General features: G+C 45.2%; 3 protein-coding genes across 3 annotated transcripts in view; 2 read left to right on the top strand and 1 right to left on the bottom strand.

Annotated features, from left to right (window-relative positions):
* Nucleotides 1–7,024: 7,024 nt before the first annotated feature.
* T265_01135 (hypothetical protein) lies at nt 7,025–15,148 on the top strand (the record flags this gene model as incomplete). Its single annotated transcript, XM_009165096.1, has 4 exons — nt 7,025–7,371; nt 10,818–11,072; nt 13,081–13,230; nt 15,053–15,148. The coding sequence occupies 4 exons, from the start codon at nt 7,087–7,089 to the stop codon at nt 15,146–15,148; spliced, it is 786 nt and encodes a 261-aa protein (XP_009163360.1).
* Nucleotides 15,149–20,174: 5,026 nt separating this feature from the next.
* Nucleotides 20,175–23,347, bottom strand: part of T265_01134 (hypothetical protein) — a gene marked incomplete at both ends in the record, with an annotated part of 34,886 nt that continues 31,713 nt past the window's right edge. The window contains 2 exons of the mRNA XM_009165095.1: nt 20,175–20,274; nt 20,314–20,509. Coding sequence (XP_009163359.1) covers nt 20,175–20,274; nt 20,314–20,509 — 296 coding nt within the window. The remainder of the gene's footprint in view (nt 20,275–20,313; nt 20,510–23,347) is intronic.
* T265_01133 (hypothetical protein) overlaps nt 21,047–23,347 on the top strand; it is a gene marked incomplete at both ends in the record, with an annotated part of 20,174 nt that continues 17,873 nt past the window's right edge. Inside the window, one exon of the mRNA XM_009165094.1 lies at nt 21,047–21,358. Coding sequence (XP_009163358.1) covers nt 21,047–21,358 — 312 coding nt within the window. The remainder of the gene's footprint in view (nt 21,359–23,347) is intronic.

The following is a 23,347-nucleotide window of genomic DNA, read 5'->3' as shown; positions in this document are numbered from 1 at the left end:
GTATATCTGCACATTTCAGAACTGACGTGTGCCAACGCTACATCCTCTCGAACGTCGAATACCGCTGACTTCCTGCCCACCCACGCTACACGGGTGATTTAGTGGTTATGAAAGCGCCTACTTCCTCTTGTTTCACGCGTGCTCTTAAATTTGCCTCTGCAGCATTCCTCTTTGTGAACCCTTCGACTGTACCGCACAGTTAAGTAGCGTGAATAATGCAACTCCCAATAAAAGGAATAGAGCGTGGGCGGTTTTCCTGGAGTTCATTTAGAATGTGATAGCCCTTTGGAAGTTACCTTGCATACCATGTCTTGGTGAGAGAATTTTGAATTTTTACACAGCAGTATCAGCCTCGGGAGTTATAGGATGCTGGCATTTGGATGTAAGCTTCAAAGCGTCTATCCTGGCCATGCTGCTGAGCTAAAAGCGTTTGCATTTCCTGTTAACTACGCAAGCGCAAGCGATGAAATCTTCAGTATCCTTTTTGGTAATCTTGGGACACTGATAACGAATGTTGAACTAGGAAAATTGTTCACCAAACCGTTGGACCAGTACTTTGACTGCATCTGCAAAACCAAGGTAACGAAGGGGGTTGTAGAGTCGGAAATTTGTGAACCGATTATGTACATCTGCCATCAGTTTCTGCAGCAGCAAATCATTGAACTGAGGAGTCATTTCAAAACTTGTTCACATGTTTCTTGGAACAGTTTTCAAAAGTTCGCACAGATTCACCGTCCAAGTTGAATCCAGTTGTCGAGCTGGCAGCAGCATCCTTGGATGAAGACGGAGGCCTAATTCTTTTGTCGCATTCACCGACACACTGCACATCAGTTATTCGACAGGCCTCAGTTGGGCTTTTTCGAACTGCCTGTGATGCTGTTGTAAGATTACTTGGAGTTGCTTCGCCGAAATCGAACATCATTGGTTCGGGTTGTCTCGATTTTTGTCTTGCTGTGTGGTCGTGCAACTATGGGTCCATCCTTGGCTTCCTGCACCAAAAACTATGGTGTACCCGAAGGCGCGGTGGCTTCAGACTTACCATTTTGGAGATAAAGAACGGTTATTCCACCCATGTTAATAGGGTAATCGCAGAATTTTCCACGAAGTCATGCTAGAATCTCTGTGAGGGGGCGAGAAGCGCCTAATGAAATTTTCGAAATGTTGACTACAGGAGGCACAAAAGATGAGCTGGCAATTCGTCAAATGCGGAAACGCCGTAAATCATAAATGCGACAATGCAACATACCAAAAAGAGCCACTACTATTGCCCTCGCCCATGAAAACAGAAATATGTTTTTTAAGTGCACGAGACGACGCCGCAGAAATAAGCCAATGATGCTCTGCTTGAGGGACAGGAAAAGGGAACCCATGGTGGTATCTAATGTCTACAGACAGCATGTTAGTGCTACTGTCTTTTAATCGAAGTAATATCAGAAGGTGAAATAACACTAACAAAAAACAGTTGTGTGTAGCGGTTACCAGAGACACCAGTATAACTGAATAATAACCAAAAGGAAATAAGAGACTTATCGAGTTCTTCGTTTGACATGTTGTAGTAGACGCAGCCGAGGTTTGTAGGACGCAGTGGAATTGAATGCGGGTCTTGACGGAGGGGGGTAAAATCTTGCCTGTTTCTTGTCGTTTAATCCAAAACGATATCGAGCCCATACTTTTCCTGCACAATGAGTCGTGCGTAGGTTTGAACTGACCCTGGTCAAGGTGCTGTGTGAAGTGACGAGCGTCGGCCTCCTGCTGCCGTTGTTCCGCATATATATATGATTACGTTGTGAATAAGGACGCGCTTGCGTTGTTTGTCTTAAGATAAGATTCCAATCCTCTCGATTAGTCGTGGGGCGCATGGTCATGACATAATCCGGACAGGAATAAAACAGTGGGTGTGCATGCGTTGAACAGATCATTTGAGTGGATGAAGGTAAACATTTATGAGATAGTAACCGAACTGTGAAGGCGGTTGAAGATGAACATTGATGGGATGGCAACCAAACTCTGGTAAGGTGGTCGAAGGTAAAATTTCAAGGGATGGTAACCAACAAACACTATTCAGGACTTTATTCAACCCCAGCGTTTTTGTCACATCCAATCTTGTGAAGGCGTAACTTCGAACGGCTTCTCTTGGTATTTATACGGGGCATTCATCAACTCCTGCACAAGATCAGCCCGTTGTCAGCGTTGGTGCCAGATGGGCTCCGTCCCATGTTCCCCTGGTGTTTCTTCAGTCGCTTGATAAAGGTTACCTTCCATCTACTTGCATGGAAGCGATTGTCATGCCAATCCGCAAAACTGGTGACCGACTGCCACCCGGCAGCTACTGGCATATAGCTTCACTAGCATGCCATGCACGGTGATTGAACGCATTCTGAAACGGATGGTCCCAGACCACCCTACTACTACTAACTTGCTATCTCCAGTCCGGCCCGGATTTCTCCCGAACCGTTCTTGCGGCACGAAAATGCTCGTATTGATGGACATCTGAACCCAAGAAGAGGATGAAGGACTCATGTCGCATCCCATATATAGACATTTGAGAGGCATTCGATCGAATTCCACACGTCCTGCTTCTCCACAAACTCGATATTTAAGGGAACTCCTACACTGGATCAAGATATTCCAGTCAGACCGGGTGGAAGCAGGCTCAACCTTCTTTTCTCCCAAACTATTCTCCATGGCGTTCCTGAAGGCACCATTTCGGGACCACCGCCGTTTCTGATATAGATCGATGACCTTCCGGATGTTCTTGCAAGTCAATGTACACTTGTAATCCTGGAGTACTAATGCCAGTGCCCTCCAAAAGGATGTAGACGCTGCAAAGCAGGGGCCGTTGACAGGCATCTTCCTCTGAATGACGAGAAAAACGTCCATGCGTCATTCGTAGGAGACTCAGAGAACGTGAATGGTGAGGATGGACCAGAATACTTCACGCGGATTGATGCCAGAGAGGATTTGGTCATCTGGTTTTCTTCAGACACATCCTTCTTGATGTACCATGAGCAATCGGCCCAAAAAGACTTTTCCGTTCTACGGATGAATCAGCACACCCGAATTATCCACATGAACTTCAGAATACCCTGTAACACTCACATCAGACCGATTTTTGAATATGCCAACCAAGTTTTCTACTAAGGATGCAAGAAGGAAATAAACCTCATTGAGCGTGTCCAGCGAGAAGATACGAAAAGGATTGCCGGCCTAAAATCCGTAGACCATGGAACGCATATCGCGTTGCTTGGACTTCTTTCCTCTGGAGTATCGTCGCCTCTGAGGAGACCTTATACTTACTTATGCCCCGTTTGAACTAGGTTTGGCGATCAGGTATTTCACCGTGGCCCCAGCAGGCATATGACGGGGACATGGTAAGAAGAATTTTAGGTTCAGAGCGCGCACCTTAATTAGGCAAATTGTTTCTTACTTCGGGTAGTTGCCGCGTTGAATAACCTTCCTCCGACAGCTGTCCACGCTCCATCCAGAACCCAGTTCAAAGCACTATTGGACACCTATTTTATGCGAGTCCTCGCGTTGGCAAGCTTACTGCACCACGCTAAGAACGTTAAGGGCAGTGCCACACCCGTTTGTCACTTATGCTTTTCAGGTGAACGGGAACCGCTGAACGACAAGAACAAAACCGACCCGGGTAAATTGGGCAAAAGCCTCGATCCTGTGTATCACTACGTGAGTCCGGGAGCCAGTAAGCCCGTGCTCCATCCAGATTGGCTGGCATTCTGACCAACCAGAGCATGGCTTTTGTTCCCAACCCGCACGTTACACGTGCATCCAAGCGTAGCATACGGTGTCTGCCAGTTTGATTGATTTGCATGTAAGTATTGGTGGTACACGAACTTGGTTACTGGATTTCTATCTGTTTCTCACCCACGAAAATTGTTGTGAACAGCTGCCTTCGGAGAATCACAGTCCTTTGATGCTTCCGGAGCGTTCTGTTCGGTTATCAGGGGCGTCTGGCCTCCGGACACGGGCAGAACATTCCAAGTGAGAGCCGGTAACGAAGTTTCGGTTTGCGAATAACACTTGTAAAGTGGAGCACCTGAGAAGCATAGAAAGTGCTTCAGCCACATGTAGGCTGCGGGGCTCCTGCCCACATTATTAAACACATGCTGCTAGAGGCGATCCTACATTGTCCTAGAGGCCCTTGAAGGTACATGCGAAGCAGGAAAACTACACCCCCTTTTCTCACCTACGCAAGTTTATCTTCAACGCAAGGCTCGGATGCCTTGGTTGCCGTGACGCTTGCGTTGTCAGGAAATATGAAGCCATTTGCTGGGAAGCATAATTTTATTATGACTGATTGCAAACAAATTACAGAATCATCGAAAACGTGTTCCGCATTTGTACCCTTGATGCGCCTGTGACACCTGTGGATAACACGCAGCTTGGCACACGACCTGCACGGAAAGCGACAGCAAGCATGGAAATCAGACTAACCCAGGCCGACAATTGTCTCGCAAACATCCGATGAGATATTTCGAGCAACGCTTAGCTTAGGCGGTCGGCCACGCACAAGTGGGACGCTTACTGGTATCCTGTACTTGGCTACTAATTGCTCATTCCTGTTGATTATGACCTGAACACAGGTGAGCAACAAGGAAGACTCAGTAAGTTTCCACTTAATTTACCTGTTTGCAGGTTCGACCCGGTTAGTTGTTTCATTAGAGGGGTCACAGCATGCTTCCGAGTATGCTTTGCCCAGGTGCTCAGGTCGGTTAACCAATGCTCGCTGAGCTGCGACCAGTAAGTCTTGTTCCGGCTTCTGATACTAGTGGCATAGAACTCAAACTCGCTCACTTCCCTACAATGCACCATTCTCTTAGACCGGGCAAACAAAATTTATTTAGCGGAATGAGTCACTTCCATAAGCTTACTAATCCTAGCTTTGAAGCCTTGTAATGCTGGAAAAGAACAAACACAACAGCGGCGTTAGGCATCGCTGCCTTCAGGCTACACAACTGTGACTTATTCTCATCTACCACAATCGTTCGAACAACATTCACCGGGTACATCATTCCCACAAAATGTTCCACAGCAACATCACTACATTCCTGTGACTTATTTCGGATAAAGAATTAGAACACACTCCGACCAACACCGTTACGATCGGTGATTACCACATGCCACAGGTTTCCACCACCTCTGTTACACTGACACGTCGAATCTGCCTGAATTACATAACCGTACTTCGCAAACAAACCACGCAGGCGTACAGAACTAGACCACAAAACATTCAAACTACCATCGTCGCAAACAGACACAGCCATGGGTCCAAATGAGCGCAACACCTCTCGGATACCCCGCAGATAATCCAAGCGGTACAGTTTATTGCCCAGGACCCGCACATCACCTGTCAAGTCTATTCCATAGTTTTTCCTGACATAGTCGCGGATTTCCATGGAGGACTTAAAACGCCTCAACAAACCAAATTCCACGCGTTCCTGCTGGGCACTTAAATGCCGGTTTGCAGGATACACTTACCAGTCAGACGTACGCAGATCATGCGAATGTTGTGTGTTAAAACTGACGAGTACAATGCAACCGTCACGGTGAACGACACACATGAGCAATCGGCAGTCGAAATCAGCGTATCCGAACATAAGTTTATTGGATGATTGTGCAGACGATAATCAACATACCGACGACTCGTTTTATTGACGTTCCAGTGTGAACGCGCATTTGTATACCAGGTACGCATAACAGACGGACGGTGCGAGTACTTCACCCACATTCTGTTCATATTTTGACACCGATAAACTGTGCCGGCGGGCATGACACGTGCCCGTTCCACGTTGGAATTCTCGCAGTTTGCACTCAAATTCCGCGAAGGAACCACACTCATGACCGGGAAAGTACTCCATCTGTCTAGTTATGTTGTGTTCATCTGAATGTATACTCTCTCGACCTGCAAGACATTATACCACAACACCATCTTACTTGACACCGCTCCACTGAAGGAGCTAATTGGCTTCAGCAGAATAGAAACCGGCCTCACCGCGGTCTATACCGTAGCAGTCGCATTTGGCATATCGTGGACACCTGGACCACAAGCGGAATAAGTGAGGAATGGCCATTTATAGCTCTGCACTGGTTTTTATACCATCCTGACATAGGCCCCCTATGGCCTTGAGATACTAGTAGCCCGGTCTAGATCGCATGATGCTGACTGGATGCCCTGCCCGGGAACGTTGGCGATTAAGATTATGATAAATGTGAGGGGGGAAAGCGCTGCCGCATCCCAGGAAGTTTCTGACCAGTTCCTTGTGCACCTGAACCTGACCGGACGTCTGAGAATAAAGGATGTGAAGAATGTTCATGAAACTCAAGGGTATCCCCGTCTGGACAATAATATTTAGGATAGCTAATCTATTCAGAGAGTCTAGGGCTCCTTTAAATTTGACGGGTACCGTGATTGTTGCCCAGAGGTATAAGTGGCTACGTTGAAGCACCTGACGTGATATGAAATATGACTATTTCGGAGTTTAAAGCCCTGCTTAAATCTTTTGGACTTGTGTTTCCTGTGTAGCACATGGGCATCGCAAATGCGGGAAGCCAATAACCATGTTACGACAGGCGTGCGACCCCCATTGTTAAAACCTTTGCTTCGGTTGCCTTTTTGAATGTGGGCGCGATGAGCGACTGATCCCAGACTTTCCAGAATACGTCCGGAAACCCTGAAATTGAGGTACCTCGGTGCTTAAGGCGCGAACCTATCAACCTGAAGGCCCATGGTTCGAATCCAAACGCGGTTTATCGGCTGCTCCCACTAAGCTTTGACGATCAGGATGGTGCTCTTTGCTCTATATTAAGTTCCACTATTGTCTTCGAGTAACTCACTTCTCTATTTGCGTGTTAGAAGACGGTTTTGCGTCAATTATCTGTTTCACGAAATGCCAAGTTCAAAGAATACTTGGCCTAATTTCCCAATATAGGATATTTTTCTAAGGAGGAACAATTCCACTCTCGGCTCAGATATACTTTGTCAGACGCTTAACGAGTGTTCATTTACAGTTTTAGCCCCCATCCCTGACTGAGTAGGCTGGAATCATTTCTAAGTTCACCACCGTCATGCGTCTTTTAATCCTTGACACCCCGGACGAAGTGGCTGATTGGTGTGCCAAATACGTGATGAAACGTATTCTTGAATTTTCTCCATCGGAAACGCGTTATTTTGTGCTGGGGTTGCCCACTGGTTCTACACCATTGAACATGTACAAGCGGTTGGTGGAATTCTACAAGGCTGGACAGCTCAGTTTTCGCTACGTCAAAACGTTCAATATGGATGAGTATGTTGGCTTGCCTCAAAATCATCCGGAATCGTATCATTATTACATGTATCATAACTTCTTCAAGGTAGGTATACGTTATTAGTTTCTAGTTAGTTACTCTTGGTGTCCATTAATACCCCAAGCGCATTCTAGGTGCAAGTTTGTTTCCTAACGACAGATAGGACGTGATGTATTTAGGCGTTCGCTATTTTTTCGAGGTGTTCAGCGGTTATCCCGGCACAGATGCCTTGCAAAACGAGGACTGATGTGAATCTGCAGCAGGTCAATTTCCACGCCCTATCCTGTCTTGTTGAACGGACTCATGCAAAATACATTCATTGAGTAAAGTATTTTATCGAGCAGAAATTCTGCAACACGAAACATTAGATCACATCGTATATACGGAATACACCACTCATCGTCATTATCATCACACAGTTCTCATAAGGTTGCTGAGAATCGTGACAGCCCACGACCAGCTTCTCCATTCTCGGAGCTCATCAAGTAGGCGCAGTTTTAGAGTTTCCGTTAACCTAGTGTCCTATTTGAACCCGAATTCGCGAGCTACCCTCATTTGCAAACTGATCAAGTGTTTACAGGAGATTCGGCTGAATCTTTCGTTCAACTAAATGTGATGCAGAAAGGCACACCCTATGAGTAGTGTGTTCCGTCTGTGACCCTCCGAATATTCTATTAACTGAAACACGAGGTGACCTTCCTACAGCACACTAAGTTGAAGAATATCATAAACGAGCGATTCAATTAGGATTCAGTTGAGTCGCGCATTGAAACTAAATTATCTAATATGTGTATTTTTTACGTATAGGTCATATTGCCAAAATAACCTAACCTAATGCGAAACGGCAATTAGAACGAAGCCTGTCAGTCAAAGCATTTACTGGTGATAACTTTTCCCGCAAAGGTTGAACCTGTTTCCTGTGTATGGTGACCTGTTTGTTTTGGTCAAGTGTCCTGTAGTCTGTTCTTGGTGTTCCACTGGCGATGTGTTATGTCATTACTCTGGGCATTCGTTTTTGCAAATAAAAGCAGTGTCTCTCCAAAGAATTTGAACAAATTCCACACAAACGAATGCACTGGTAATGGCACTGACGATCCCCTTTGATACAGGTGAACTTCTCTGTTCCCATTTTACCTAGCATGTGAATGGAGTCGGAATTGTGACAACCGGTTCGTTCATTTAGAGCTCTACTATTCAGTGCTGTTCATACGACGTCCAAAGTGCAATCGCTCGTTTAGCGCTACTTTCCGGAAGGTATCATTAGTGTCTCATGTTGTTCGGCTTTCCAGGCTCGTGGGTTTAGTTGCAGGTCATTACGATAAACAGTCATCACATAAGCTCTCCACTTGATGTCCTCATTTGAGCAAAACATGTAACCTAAACAGGGATCTAAAAAACATTAGAAGATAGATTAACGAACAGTATGTTAAGGTAAATTCTCTCTTGTGGACGATGTATCATAATTATAGTAATATGCGGTTATGTAACTACAAAGTTGCTGAATTCGATTTATTCATCAGAATGTCACATTTAGGCACTGGCAGATTTCCCTCTCATTCTTACATCGTTTAGTATACACCCCTCATCAGTGGGCTCAACTCGTATGGGAAAACGTTTTATAGACACAAGTGATGACAGGTTGAACTGGACCGACTGGTCGAACTTCTGACTGTACAAATTTGGGTTGTTGAGCCAATGGCGACAGTTTCGTTCGTGGTTTAGAGCCCAACGGCCTTTGATTATTTCACGGGTCTGTGGCAAATAATTCGGATCGCTTCATTTTTGTTCATCTGGCGGATCGTTTCTCACATATGTGGTACCGCTACACCCAGACGTAATAATACTATTTTGGCCTCGTGGGCTAATTCAAACCATGTCGTTGTCAACTAATGGGTGAGAGGCTTGGAAATATACCGAAATATTTGTGGCTTGGGTGCGCTTATTACTGGTTGATCAAGTGGCCTATTCACCCAGCTTCACAAATTACTTACCAAAACGTTTCGTCGCCAGGCGATCCGACATCAGCGCGTGACATGAATCTCGCCAATCTTAATCAGTTCAGGGGCATTCGGTAGTTGTCATGGAAGGCGTACTCCTTGTCTATGATAACCGGCTCCGGTCAGATGTGGCGCAATTCCACCTGAAGTAGGGCTCCTCCAGCCACCATTCAGGGATACTCGGATGGTGTTGTTTCTCTCTGACAACCACGTTGTCCTAAGGCAAACACGAACATACACACAGATACTGGTGGCGAAGCATGGTGGTCTGTTTTTCAAATGAAACCTAGTAGTTCTGTTGGTTCTGGGATGGGAATGTCAACATCCTTGTCAGTGTACTCAATAGGTTCGCATACATAGTCTGTTGTCTCACCGATAGGCACACACCGCTTAGAGAGAGGGCTATCAAGCTTTGTGTCCTTGATCTGCTTAGCGAACTGTAGCTTATCTTTCAAACTGCAAGTCGATACTTCTCTCCAGGTTGGCTCTAATAGACTAGCTAGCACATTTGGCCAATTGACGATAAGGAGAATTGTACATGTCAAACTTGGTTCTGAAAGATGAGCCGAGTATGCTCATCTTAGGAAGACTGTACTGCTTGGGTATTGTTTTGCCGGCCGGTCAAACACCTTCAAAAGCATTGGCATCCATAGCTCTTGGTTGCTTAAGCCATCGCAATACTCGGGGTGCTGTTTTTCATCGCTTTTTTATCTCCATCTGTCACCGTTTTTTAATTCAACCATTCCCGACAGGATGTTCTTTATTTTGCTAAGGTACTCGGATTCATCTATCATTGTTCATTCGTACGCAAACGCCAAGATCCTCGAAGCGTTCTTTTTTAGTCTTGACTTAGTGGGGGAAACAAAATTTGGGTCTAATCTTAACGGCGAAAAATTGCCCACGTATCTTTCGGAATGGGATGGGAGATTTGCGCACGGTGTAAGAGGATTAAGTTGACTGGCGAGTTTTTTAGCCCTGACAACTGTGTGTCGGACGTATTCAAGTCAGTACGATCGAATACCCATGGCGTTTTGTGTACGCCTTCACACTGTCTGTTTGCATTACTACCCGCGAATACTCTCCCAAACAGTGATACTCGTGTGGGCGGCCGGTGAGTGCAATAGCTGTCAGATTGATCCGATTTCTGCGTAAGATTTGCCGTCAGTGCTTTGAGAGCTGATTCTGCCCTACACGCTGATTACGAGCACACAGCTTCGTCATGGTTTTCGCAGTATATGTGGTCGCCGAAAAGACTTTTAGGGTGATTTCTGTGGATACTGAAGGGTCGGTCGCCGTCTCACATGAATCGCAGCTGGAAGTCAACGAGATAGACCAAAATGAATCATCCCATTAGTGTTTGCCGTTATGCTCGAGGGTGAGGATTTCCTTTTTCGTATAATACACATTCCTTCGTCTATCTCACACTTGAGTAGGTTGGTGTCGTTGCCTAGATAAGCCGATTAATAGCACTTACCGCGTAAACTCTCACTGTTTCTCTTCGTTCTGTTCTCATAGCACATCGATATACTCCCTGAAAATGCGCACATATTGGACGGGAATGCTTCAGATTTAGAAGCTGAATGCTCGCGGTTCGAGGAAGAAATCAAGCTTGCAGGAGGCGTCCATTTGTTCATTGGAGGTATCGGACCTGACGGGCACATTGCCTTCAACGAACCCGGTTCCAGTCTAGTCTCCAGAACGAGACTGAAAACACTTGCGAAAGAGACAATCGTTGCTAACGCTCGGTTCTTTGATAATGACCTTACCCAAGTAGGTTCTTTTAATAGCACTCGATTTTGGTTTCCTTCCTTCAGGCATTGGGGTACACTTGTCATCCCAATGACAAGTAGTCCGGTCGATCGAAAATATCTGCTTATGTTGTAATCTGTTCTGTGACAGCAGTTAGTCCCGGACACATTGTGCCTTATTCATAAGTCATGAAGAATTCCCTGTAATGAACCGCTTTATAGAGGAGAGTTATGGATATTTTTGTGATGGACCCGAATCTTCTGGCTAAGAAAATGGCACGTTTTTGTCTATTATGCATGAAGAAAAGTTGTCCGCAGATGCTATCTGCCTCATTGATGTTTGATGGCACCCGTATAGTCCATATTTGTGAGGTTAAATGTGGGTGCATGGGAGTTTTTCGTATAGGCCTTTAATTCCACGTCAAGGCTAGCGAACGACTCGTGTTCGATGACGGCGGCGAGAAGGGCGTTCAGTCCGTGGTGGCGCGTTTTATGGGAAAGCATGCTACTTATCGTTATATAGTAGTTAAACTCGACCCTGAAAAATAGCTGGCAGTTGCGCTTGTGTTTCACTGAAGTCCATATGGTCACCAGATTGTTTAGCGCTATTCCTTTCACAAGCATGGACAATGCGTTGTCATAAATCGTGCGGTGACTGCAAACTGGAACCAGTAGCTAGTCCGCCGATTAACGTCCTGACTTGCTTTCAGAAATCGGCTTGGGTCAAGAGAACCGTTGGTCTCTCGCGCAAACGAATAACAGAAATGTGAGCGGCCTTTTAAGCGTACACTGATTCCGGTCTGATAGCCTATATTTTATTCTTTCTAGCACACGATTCCTGCTTCAGGAACTTTTTATGGCTTTATGTATATATAGTTTTATATCTAGCTCTCGGTATATTTATTCCTGCTAACGCTTTGCCGCAAGGTAGCCACTGCGAACAAAACACCCCCTTGCGAAAATCTGTTTCTTGATCCTCAGAAAATAACTGTTGAGCTGTGAATTTCGGCGCATGGCTGTCATGCCACCCGAAGGAAGCACGTGGCTTTGTAATGCTCAGGTTATCCAAGTCTAGGCAGGAGCAGGCCAGATGCAGACGTTGGGTCGAAGTATCGACATTCCGATTAGTAAGTTCGCCTTTAACCACTGAGCTACCTCGAGCACGTTAGCCACTTTAACGGGATTAAACTTGATTAATTCAAAGGTGTATATTCTGGATGGACATCACGGTATGTAATAACACCCTCACTTGTTTCCCATCAAAGATGAAGGTCTAGTTCGGTAATTTAACCTTAACGCTTACGGCATAACATCAAGGTGCTCTCTCTGTGTTCACTTTCGGTTCTCACATTCACTAATTGTTTTAATTATCAAGCATTTTCTATCGAAGTGTTTCAGGAAGTCATGATTACTTTTCCTGACATATTAAAAAGCCAAAAACAGGCGAATGCTTACGTTGTAACAGTTTCGATGGGGCTCTATGTTTTGCAAGGGATTCTGCATATAGGTCACAGGGATTCTGATCATTTGGTAGTGCAATAGCCGTGCGGCAGCATATTCAGTGCCCTGGCGAATAAGCTAGGCGGCTGGATCTGCACCAGCCGACTAAAGCGTCATACAAATGGAAGTCATTTTCACTGTTGGGATGTAAAAAGGCAAAAAAACTTGACTTAAAGATGTCCCGCGTCCACACCCGCGAAATGTGGCCTACTGAGCGAACAATGCTTACTCTGTAGATTTGAGTTACTGAGCAACGTAAATGGGTCTTGAATCAAGTGGCGCACATCTTCCTTCGCGCTGGTTTTCCAGATCCAGACACTGGTGGCCTGCATAAAGTTTATTTAAAAAGAATCTGTGGAATTTCGCTTGGTTCTGAGGTGTCGTTCAGAAACTGAGCTTCTAAGAATGTTGAACCCCGTAACTGGCTCATATTGTGCGTTTGGCGTTAAAACGATTCTATTATCCTCTCGCCAGTTGCTTCTGACTCCTTTTACGTCAGTTTGTGTGAACCATAAATCTCTCACCCTCAGGTCCCTGCACGCGCTCTAACTGTAGGAGTCGGTACAGTGATGGATGCAGATGAGGTCATGATCATTGTAACCGGAACTTCAAAAGCACTGGCATTAAGCAAAGCCATTGAGGAAGGCGTGAATCACATGTGGACTGTTTCTGCTTTCCAGGTATGTTTCGTTGGACATATTAACTCTCTAGTTTGTATTGCTGATTCCGTTTCGTCTTCTTGGCGCGGGTTATTGCTAACTATATAGAGAGGGCACATCGAAGAGTAGCAGACCCTCTCTAAGGTACTACCGATTTTTCCTTATATAATCCATTGCAGGTTACGCAAAAGCGGCAACGAGCGTACAATTAAATAGACCCGTCTCTCGAGTGAGCGTGCTAATCAATTTCAGCGTATTCCAGATTCCCGCTTGCCAGCAAGTTATATATTATTCTTGATATCCCTCCACTTAGATCTAAATTAATCGGAGTGTAATGTAGGGACGTTTGTTCAACATTGAAGCATTTGACAAATAAGGAACTGCCCTCAGAGATTTGCACAGTACCGCAGCAGCTGTCTTCAACGTTGATGGTGAGTTACAAGAAGCTGCGCGATTCGTTTGGTAACGTCTGTGGAAGAATCTCGAGAAAGCGAGGTCCATCACACCCTGTTTATTGTGTCCGTTTACGACCCAAAGGACTGTATCTGCTAAAGATAGTTTCCAAGAGGCTATGGATGCTCTTTTATGACGGTCTGAAGGCTCAGTTATCGTTGTGGTTGTTATTGATATAAACGCTCAGGTTAGTAGACTAAGCGCTGCTACGGCTCAATCAAGTGGTTGTCTTGGGTTGGATACGAGACGCACGGATGACGGAGAGCGCCTGCCTCAGAGGTATGCCGATGCGGTGTTCCTTTGCAGTTCCAATTTTCTGAAGAGGGAAACCCTTGACCATGTGGTGCCCACCAACGAGTCAGTCATGAATTCAAGTAGACCATTTCCGCCATTGATTATTGGTGACGAAGCTTGACCACCGCCGGCCTGTCCCGGAATACCAGCTTGGAATCCGACCATGTACTTGTGCGCTACTGTTTTTCACTGAGATTTTTTTAGTCTACACAAAGCACGCTCATTTCACTTAGCCATTGAAAAGCTAATAGATCTGGAAAACAAGCGAACCTGTCAAAATCGGCTTTTCTAAAGCTTGCCAGATGGTCCAATCTCGGATGTTAATATCCAAAGCGCTACTCCGTTTGCGGTACAATCCAACCAAACGTCATCCAAATATCAGATCTCTGTTACGACCGCCGCTTCTGGCGATACATGCGTTCTGCCGCAACTACAACTCCATCCGACACATCCAACACCAGGTGAAATCTGGCGTCCGTGCAGACTGAGATGCTTGGTGAACACAAAAAGGTGCGATGAAAGGAAATGGAAGAGGCAAAAATGCCTGAAACGTCCACAGGATGTTGCAGTGTGACTAGCCCTTGGAAGCCTCTTGTCACCTTCCTAATATCCAGCAAAGCAGAATGTTTGGGTCTCTGGGCACAATATTTCGAATAACAATTCAGTTGGCCACCTGCTACCTACAATCAGGAATCCTGGCCCTCAGGAGAAAGGTGGACTGTGAATATGGAGCCGCCTTCAACCTCAGAGTGTCCGAGTGTATATGTCTACTTGAGTGTCATCGTGCTTCCGGTCCTGACGACCTTCCACCTGCTCTCTCCAAGGATGGTGAATTTTTCAGCCCGCGCCTGTCTAGCCCACTAGGGTCCATCTGAGAGAAAGGGGCCGTCTCAGACAACTAATTAGAGTTGCAAGTAGCACCATTTTTTTAAAAAAAGGTACTCGCACTGAATCTGGTAACCACAGGGGTAGCAATCTGACTTCCGTTGTAATAAGGTTTCTTCGTCGTCTAACAACGGTACGCGAGTCCTATGAGCATTAAACGGGATTTCGATCGGCTAGATCCTGGGTGAACCGTATCTTTGTAATCATTCAGGTGTTAGAGCGACGCCACATTGACAGTCGACCCACCATCCTGGTGTTTCTGGACTTCAAGGGTGCGTTGGATCCTGTTGATCGGTCAATGCCTTAAGCACACTTTCTCATTTGAGTATGCCACAGAACTTTGTGGACATAATTCGGTCTTCTCAGCCTGTGAGGGTGCATGGAGACCTCTCCAAAAGCTTCTCTACAAAACGCGGTGATCCACAAGGATGTCCACTCTCTCCGTTGTTATTCAACTTCGCCGTTGATGGAATGATGACGTGATCTTTGAAGAATCTTCAAAACCCTGTCGTGCTAGTCGTTATTGATGAGAACCTTGTAGATCTGGAATACGCATACAACATTGCCTTCATCTTTGAAGACAAAGGCGGAGCACAAGCCCTGTCGAATAAATTAACTGTCATCACACCATATTTTGACACTCGCCTTGTGCCTTCAAAGTGAAAAGTCATGCTTCGTATCGTAGTCTCTGAACATACTTCATACAATTCATGAGAAGCATTTGGGGTTGTCGGGAATTTTACAAACTTCTCACCATGGAGGGATTTCGACCCTTGGGGTTTCCACAAAATCACGTCGATAAGGATGGAACGGCTGTGAAATTTTTCGCTGCGTGAACGTTCGCTCTTTATAGGGACAATACTCGACCAACTAATATCGGGATCTTGAATGTTATGCAGTAAAAGGTATCCCTTCTCCATATCACTTTCTGTTTCGTGGTTTCGTTGACCGGATCGACCCGATCTGACTTACAACAGGTAGCTAGCGTGAGAGAACGATGAGAAGGAGAATCAAATGGAGTTTGGCCTTATCCTCAGTTTACATACATACAAACAATCGTCCATGGTACTACCGTTTTCGAATTTACCGGCGAACCTTTGATACAGTTTCTATTTTTCGGTCACGGGGTAGCTCAATCATGCAAACGGACGTCTTTGGGGAAACTGGGTGGAGGCGTGACTCTGTAATACCTTAGAAATAGGCTAGTTTGTGAAGCAATCCTAGAAGTCGCCTTTCAACTGAGTTCCATTCTTGTTATGTGCACCTTCCGTGCATCTTGCAAATTCTTATAGGTGTCCCCTAAATGCTTATGTCGTCAGCGGTACTTCTTAAGATGGCACTGCCTTCATCGTATAGTCATTCGTGGCGCAAATGTAACAGAGCCCGAATGTTTTATCAACAGGGTTCAAATACCTTGGAGTTATGTTGTGTTAGTCGCTACACTATGTCTTTCAAAGCTAGATCGCGTAACAGGGTTATCTCATCGATCAGAATGGGTTCCCCGTCTTTGTGATTTCTCGTTCTAACTGAGAAGTATCCCGTAGTCGCAAAAGATAGACTAGGGTTTTCAAATTTTACGTATTGTTTCCTGAACAGTTATTCGTTTTGTCCATCGGTTTTTTACACTGAATTGTCCCTGTTTTGTTCTTTAGCATCACCCAAAGGCTATTTTTGTTGTTGACGAGGATGCCACTTTAGAGTTACGAGTGAAGACTGTGCGCTACTTCAAAGGTTTGGATAGCATTCACAGAAAGCTGAATGAGCTGTAATATATCTTCGACAGAACATCATTTTGTAAACGAATTTGAAATCAAGTCAGTGCAATTTGTGCCAATACTCTCATTGTTTATGATTTTCCTGGAAGTTTTGTTGGTGACAGATCAAATAGAAAAAATGACTATGATAATGTTATCTTGTTATTTGTTGTTAACAATACCTGGACACATTGCTCAAGGCCCACTTTTCAAGGCCAAATGTACAGCTATACGGAAGTATGATGCGCTTTCCGGATAGTAAATATCCCTCCCCAACGCCCCTTTGAGCGTTTAGGCAGGATAAGGTGATCTCGTCAAAGCATACGGAAACACGTCTAGTCTGAGGTTCGTGTCTTGCGTGTTTCAAAGTTTGGCTACCAAATTGGGACACACAAATAACGGACAACGAGTTTTAGCTGCTTTCTAACTGACACTCAGATTGTGTCGAGTGCGACCACCACTACAAGCCTGTTCGGTTGTAAAGAATTCTTTTTAATAACCTCGAGCAAATCATCCTTGTCAGGACGGAGAAATACGTCTGGGGCTGGAGACACCACCTTTCTCGGTACGCGCTAGCTATGATACCGTGGGATGTATGGTACATGGCAGCTATGCATTAAGGTGGAGTCACCATTATTATGTATTATTAATAATAATAATTATTATTATTACGCGTGGGTCGACTTCAGATAGAATCGTAACATACACAGGTGTTTCATGTGGCATGTGTGGCAGCTTATACACAACGCGTTTGTTCTGGTGAGGTAGCTAGAGGGGGGATAATGAAACGGTGCTGTGTTTGATTTGATGCAGCTACTCAAGCTTCGCGAGGAGCAAACTGTCATTAGCGAGGTATTCTGACGACAAACGCGGTTTCAAAAAATTACAAATTTCCTAGCATGTCCAATCTATTCACAGCTTTATATGGTAGTACTGGTCCAGTTGTCAGGTTATAACTTCGTGAAACTGGTTCGACCTGCATCGGTCGGCTATATTCGCATCATATCTCTTGTGCGAATGAGCTCTCGCATTGGACCGTAACTTTGCTATTCCGATTCCCGAATCTGATTATGGTTGTTAGACATTTTAGGGTGAATTCTAACGCACTGGACCATGCAGTCCGGAAAGGTGGCATTACCTGGAACAGGGCATTTAGCTTCTTGCTGACCCGCTTCAGTACTGTTCCCGAAAGCAATGTGGTCAACGGCTAATAAGCCGATTGTTAGCATCATGAACAGCTGTCGGATGCGGTCCCTCAAAGAGGTGCTGATCCTTCTATACATCAAATTTGAAAGATGTTCACCCTACGGGGAGGCTGAAATGCCCCTTCACGGTGGTGTCATGCCTTCTGGGGGATGAACGTCAGTCTGGATACTATAACCTAACCGTAAGAAAATGGCGAATGAGAGAAGTCTTCAATGGAGCGGACAGAAAAGAGTGAGAGCTTGTCGACAAACGTTTATTTGCAAATGAAGTTCGTGCTGACGTAGGACTCACCTGATATTCTCCAACTGTGCTGCACAAAGGACGTTTAGTGTTTCGATCTGAATGATATTCAAGAAATCGAAGTAACTATATGTATGACAGTGTCTGTAATTTAGAGGAATATTATAAACGATGGATTCAGCTCAGTCTCCGTATACCACCACCCTTATTTTGAATGAGTGTTTATTTGCAGATACCTCTAATTCTGTCCTCGAACCTAAAATATGATTGAAGGGGATTCGGGGACTAGGACTACCTAATGAGCCTCCACATAGGCGAAACTGGTAGTAAGCTGTCCAGGAGTTTGCATCAATTTTATATGTAGCGTGGTATTAGAAAATGATACCCTTTTTAAGGGCATCCTACGGGTCTAGGAGAAACGATCAAGAACGAGTAGTCTAAACCGGTAAGCAACACATCCGGGCGTTATAGGATGCCAATGGCAGGACCGGCCTTGCATTTCCGCAAACTGTGCATAACGTAAGCCCGGCGTAGCGATTGGCAAACTTCATCTAGACACTCCGTTTTCTCATCATTGGGTCCTATTCTGTGCTGAGTCTGGCGTCCCCAGAGACCTGCATAAAAATTGCGCGAATCCAATCTGAAATGTAAGCAGGTCTCGCCACAGTTTACGGGACGTGCTATTATTTTGGGTTGCCATGTCACAACTTTTCCCACGCCCGAAGATTTGTTGCACAGCGTTCCCTTTGCGGCTGCTTGGTACGTTACCCGTCTATGATAGTCTAACTAAATCAATCTACCACATAGTACTCGCTTACGCACGACTTCTTTGTGAACTTATTGACATCAACTCACTCCTGCAATGCTCTGAAGACAATAGTATAGTGGTTGGATTTCACAACCATAAGGTGAGTGTCCCAGTCTGTTCGCTTTGTGAATACGAAATGGGCTCCCGATTCCACGGAAAAGGGTGCCTTGGCTGTTGCAGTACAGCTGCAAAACGGGCATGCCAATTCACGAATTGAGGCTGCTCGCTTTAAAGTCAATACGAATGCAAAGAAAGTCGAACTATTGCAACAAACCTTACGAACAGGGGGTACAAAGCCAACACTCGAGTTTGATACGACTTCGGGTATTGTATTTAAGGTTGGGTAGTGACATTATTTGGGTTCAGGAGGGCTGGAGCGCCGTCCGGTGGAGGCTTCATCAAAACCATTTGCGTGAAGAATTTGTCCCGAAGATTAGCGGGGTGAAGTACGGGGAGTCGGCTCTTGCGTACATCCAGGATTCACGGTGCTGATGGGTATCGGCGTTCGAACTCACCATTTCGTCAAGCAAATGCAACCGCCTATAACGGTTCTGTCGTCTGTTGAAAAGTCTGTGAAAACTTGCTGATAAACTTTTCCTGAGGAAGATGGCGACAGATTCTGCGAACAGTCCTTTCCACTAATGAACAGATCGGCTTTTCGCATGGCAATTTCATTACATGTGTGAAGCACACGAAGTAGCCGGGTGACCAAGACCGCGGTAGTACCGACGTTGTTTAATTAATCATCCTAAGCGGCTAGCCTCTACTGAAAGTTAGTTCTGTTCAACTCTCCACGGCCTGAAAATGCGTTCGAAAGAAGTAGCTCTGTCCAATGTCTCACTGGCCGTAGGAATTCTCTTCACCCTACGTGTATTCGCATGGCTGGAGGCACTGCTTGCCAGATCTGTTAGGCGGGTTGCATTCAGCACAACCAGATGGTACCAGAGCAGAAATAAAGTTTGTTGCAACTTCCGGCCGCCTGGTAAACGTTTGGGGTATGATGTACTCGTAGAGTGGTTCATTTCTCGAATTTTTTTACAATAAGGCCTCACAGAAGCATCCCAACCAGGATAATCCATCCCGGAAAAATAGTCTGGCGTGCTCGCATCAACTAGGGTATCCAGTCCTAGTACGGACTGAATAATTTACACAACTCCGAAAGCCATGCAAGGCAACTTCCACCTCAAACTACTCCCGTAGGAGTTTGAGGCAAACATACAAACCATGAGTACGATTTCGCTCAAAAGTTAATCAGTTTGGTATACCGTGTTTTCAACCGGAAAGAAGCTGTTTTACAAGAAAACGATTTTCCTCGCGCTGATTTCTTAAATATCTGAGATCAGTTTGCACACTTGGCATGAGGGATCGGTCGTGCAAGTTTTCAGAGCATTGCCCGAATCTGGTGGGAACACTGGACCAGCAATTCTGAAGTACGTCGAATAGTATTCGGAAGAAACAACTCACCCTCGATAGATGAACTGATCACACTGCATAGGTTGCGCTGGGTTGGCGGTGTGCTGCGTACGCTCGTCGACCGATTTCCTCGAAGGGCTCTTTTCGCACAACCACATGAAGGGCGGAAGAGAGCCAGAAGCGGTCAAACAATGACTTGGCAGCGAAGTGTGAAATCCATTACCAGCAAACTCAGCTGCGCTGGTAACTGCCGTCTTCCTGGATGGGGACCCCGAGACGGGCCACATCAATGGCTAGGGACATTGTCAGACATGGCTCAGTCGCGCCCTCAATGGCGCTCGTGCATCCAAGCTATTGCCTTCAATGTATAGCTCCTTTTCCAATCCCCCACTTGACAGTACACTAACAGTGCTGGATTTATGCACCAATTTATCATCTCCCGTTTGCAATTCGCAGCTACCTACCCCCCCCCCCAAATTATCGGTGAACGAAACTGCGGCATCTACAACCACTTTACGACGAGTACGCGGTTATTACAACTGACAATGATGATGACGGTTGTTTTAGTTGCCCGAGATGGCCTGAATGTAACCCCTACATCCAAGTAGACCGTAATCTATCTCACCATTCAATTTGCCGTATAGATATGACAACTTCAAGGTTTCAGATAAGTCTAACTCGACAACGGCCATAAAGTTGGGACCTAGTCTAACCAGACTGCGCCCTCAGGTCCACTTAAAATAAAATCTCAACAAAGACCAACGGGTACGATGCGCTGCAAAAAATGGGCGATCAGGGAGGTCGTCTCTCATTCGAGGGCTTCGTAGTTCGACCCCCGGTTGACCCACTTCCCTGTCGGAACAGACACAAACAAGAAGTGTTGACGCGACATTGCCATGCCAACAATGGCATCCTCAGGCTACCTTCGTTTCGAAAACATCTGGTTACTCACAGAAGCCGATCCATCGGACTATCTGATACTGAGAAATGTTCAGCAGATAAGGGTGAAATATTGGCGCTGGGGTTTCGGTGTTTGGCTGTCAGAGTATCCTCTGACTTTCAAGAGCAACCAGAAAATCTGAGAAATGTCCGACATGTAAGAAACGGATCATTGGGTACCCGTGTAACGGTGACACTACTGATGGGGGAGGCATGTGAGCAGTATGTTTTCTTGTAAATTCGCTTGAAAAGGGAGATCTATTGCGGATTTGTGGAGTTGCTTTGTAGCATTTGCTTGGACTTAAGCAACACTCAATGAACATCCAGGAAAGTTCAGGAAGACGCGTTCAACAGAAGATGGATGTTCAGTTTTTGTAATTAAGATGCATATGAGAGTTTTGCCTTCCTGTCCAATAGTCTGTAGCTGGTCATTGGCATTTTTTTAAATAATTAACTCCGCGGCGAAGGCCTTCTTCCTTTCACCGTACACCGTAAGCACGTCCGTACAGGTTAGTCGGTTTGGTTGGCAGACTGAAGCAAGCATCAGTAAAAATGAAGTGGGCCAATGAAGTGCAGCAGCGGATAAGTGCGAATGTTCGCACTCGACTCTTTTTGGGAAATTTTAGTAAACAGAATATAGCCCACATGGCTCAGAAATAACAGATATATTATTGAATTTGTCAGACCCGCACATAGCCATGAACTCAAACACGTGATTGTTTGTTTGATATACCTGTGTTTCCACCATTTCGGATACAATTTTCGTCCAGTCCATCACGACGGCATTCACCATCCAGCACCCGCAAGTAAAGTGCCACACATGCTGTCTTAACGATCGTCTTCGGTGCTCGTCGACAGGGTTTCCGAGTGGATTACATAATCTTGTTCGGAATTAATTCACAGAATGCGAACTCATACAGACGCGCTGGATTCTGGCCTCAGAGACTGGCAGCACACCCTTCAGGTGACCTCAAAAATACTAATCACTAGAGAAGAAAGACATTGATCGGTCTCGTTGCTGCTTGGTTTGGAAACACATCTGACGAAACGAGAGGTCTGATACTGTGCGCTGTAGTTCATAGTAATTGGTGATTGGCAATCAGACCTGCGATGGCCATACATGCTGTCTGTCAACACTGACAGCTTCCTGTTTTTTTTAAAGAAAAGCTGACAAGCAGGTTGATTGAACTCACGAGAAACCAGACCAATCAATTTAGGGTGTACAGCAGTTTGTGGATGACATTTCGTATCACACGAATACCTTTCATCTTAGACATGATCTCTAGTTGAGCGTACTNCAATTCACAACGAAAGAGCGGTTTCTTGAGCTTGTAGACCTAAGGAAGATGGACAACCAGCTTTGTGAATGACGCAAATCTATAAATGCAACGAACAGGTAGTAGGCTTTGTCTCCAAATACCTTAATATTACGACACCGAGGAAAACCACTTTTCAGATGCTTATTGATTTTTTTATTAAACGGTATCATAGCCACTCATTGCGAAAACATATCAGGATGAAATAAACCATTTAGAAGCTCCTTACGAGTTCCACAAAGTGGATGTGGAAGCTAATTTCGGAGCATCGATATCAAAATTTGTCGTAAACAACAAAGCTGTTTTTGTCTCAAGATCCTTGACAAAAGGTAAAATTATCATTGTAAAGCCTAGAAAACAACGAATCTTATGTATTTCTTGGCCCGAATAAGAAAAACTAGCTTAAACGTAGCGTATATACACTCATTTGCAAACTAATTTGATTTTTCGATTGGATTTGGATTTTCAGCAACCTTGAGTAGTACTTTACAAAGATAGCTTATAGTTAAATATTGAGACAAAATCACGATGGACAGAGGCTGAGTCGACTACCGTGCGAAAGTTTGTGGATGTAGAACCATAAGGAATGACAATAAGAAGACGTGATTTCCAGTGCATAAAGCATTCAGGTACATCGATCAGACTGTCTTCACTTTGCGACAGTCCTAGCGTAAGCAATAAAAGCATTTGGATAGATTTGCAGAAATACACCCATTTGCAAATCAATTTGGTTTTCATGAGAGATTCAACTGAATCTCTCGTTTGTGATATTCTACAACTGAATGTGCTGCACACAAGCCGCCTCATGTTTCAGTTGGCACGATTTTCGA

Source organism: Opisthorchis viverrini (genome assembly GCF_000715545.1).
Source record: "Opisthorchis viverrini unplaced genomic scaffold opera_v5_12, whole genome shotgun sequence".
Lineage (NCBI taxonomy): Eukaryota > Metazoa > Platyhelminthes > Trematoda > Opisthorchiida > Opisthorchiidae > Opisthorchis > Opisthorchis viverrini.
The sequence above is the reverse complement of the archived record's forward strand: the minus strand, read 5'-3'. Positions and strand labels throughout refer to the sequence as shown.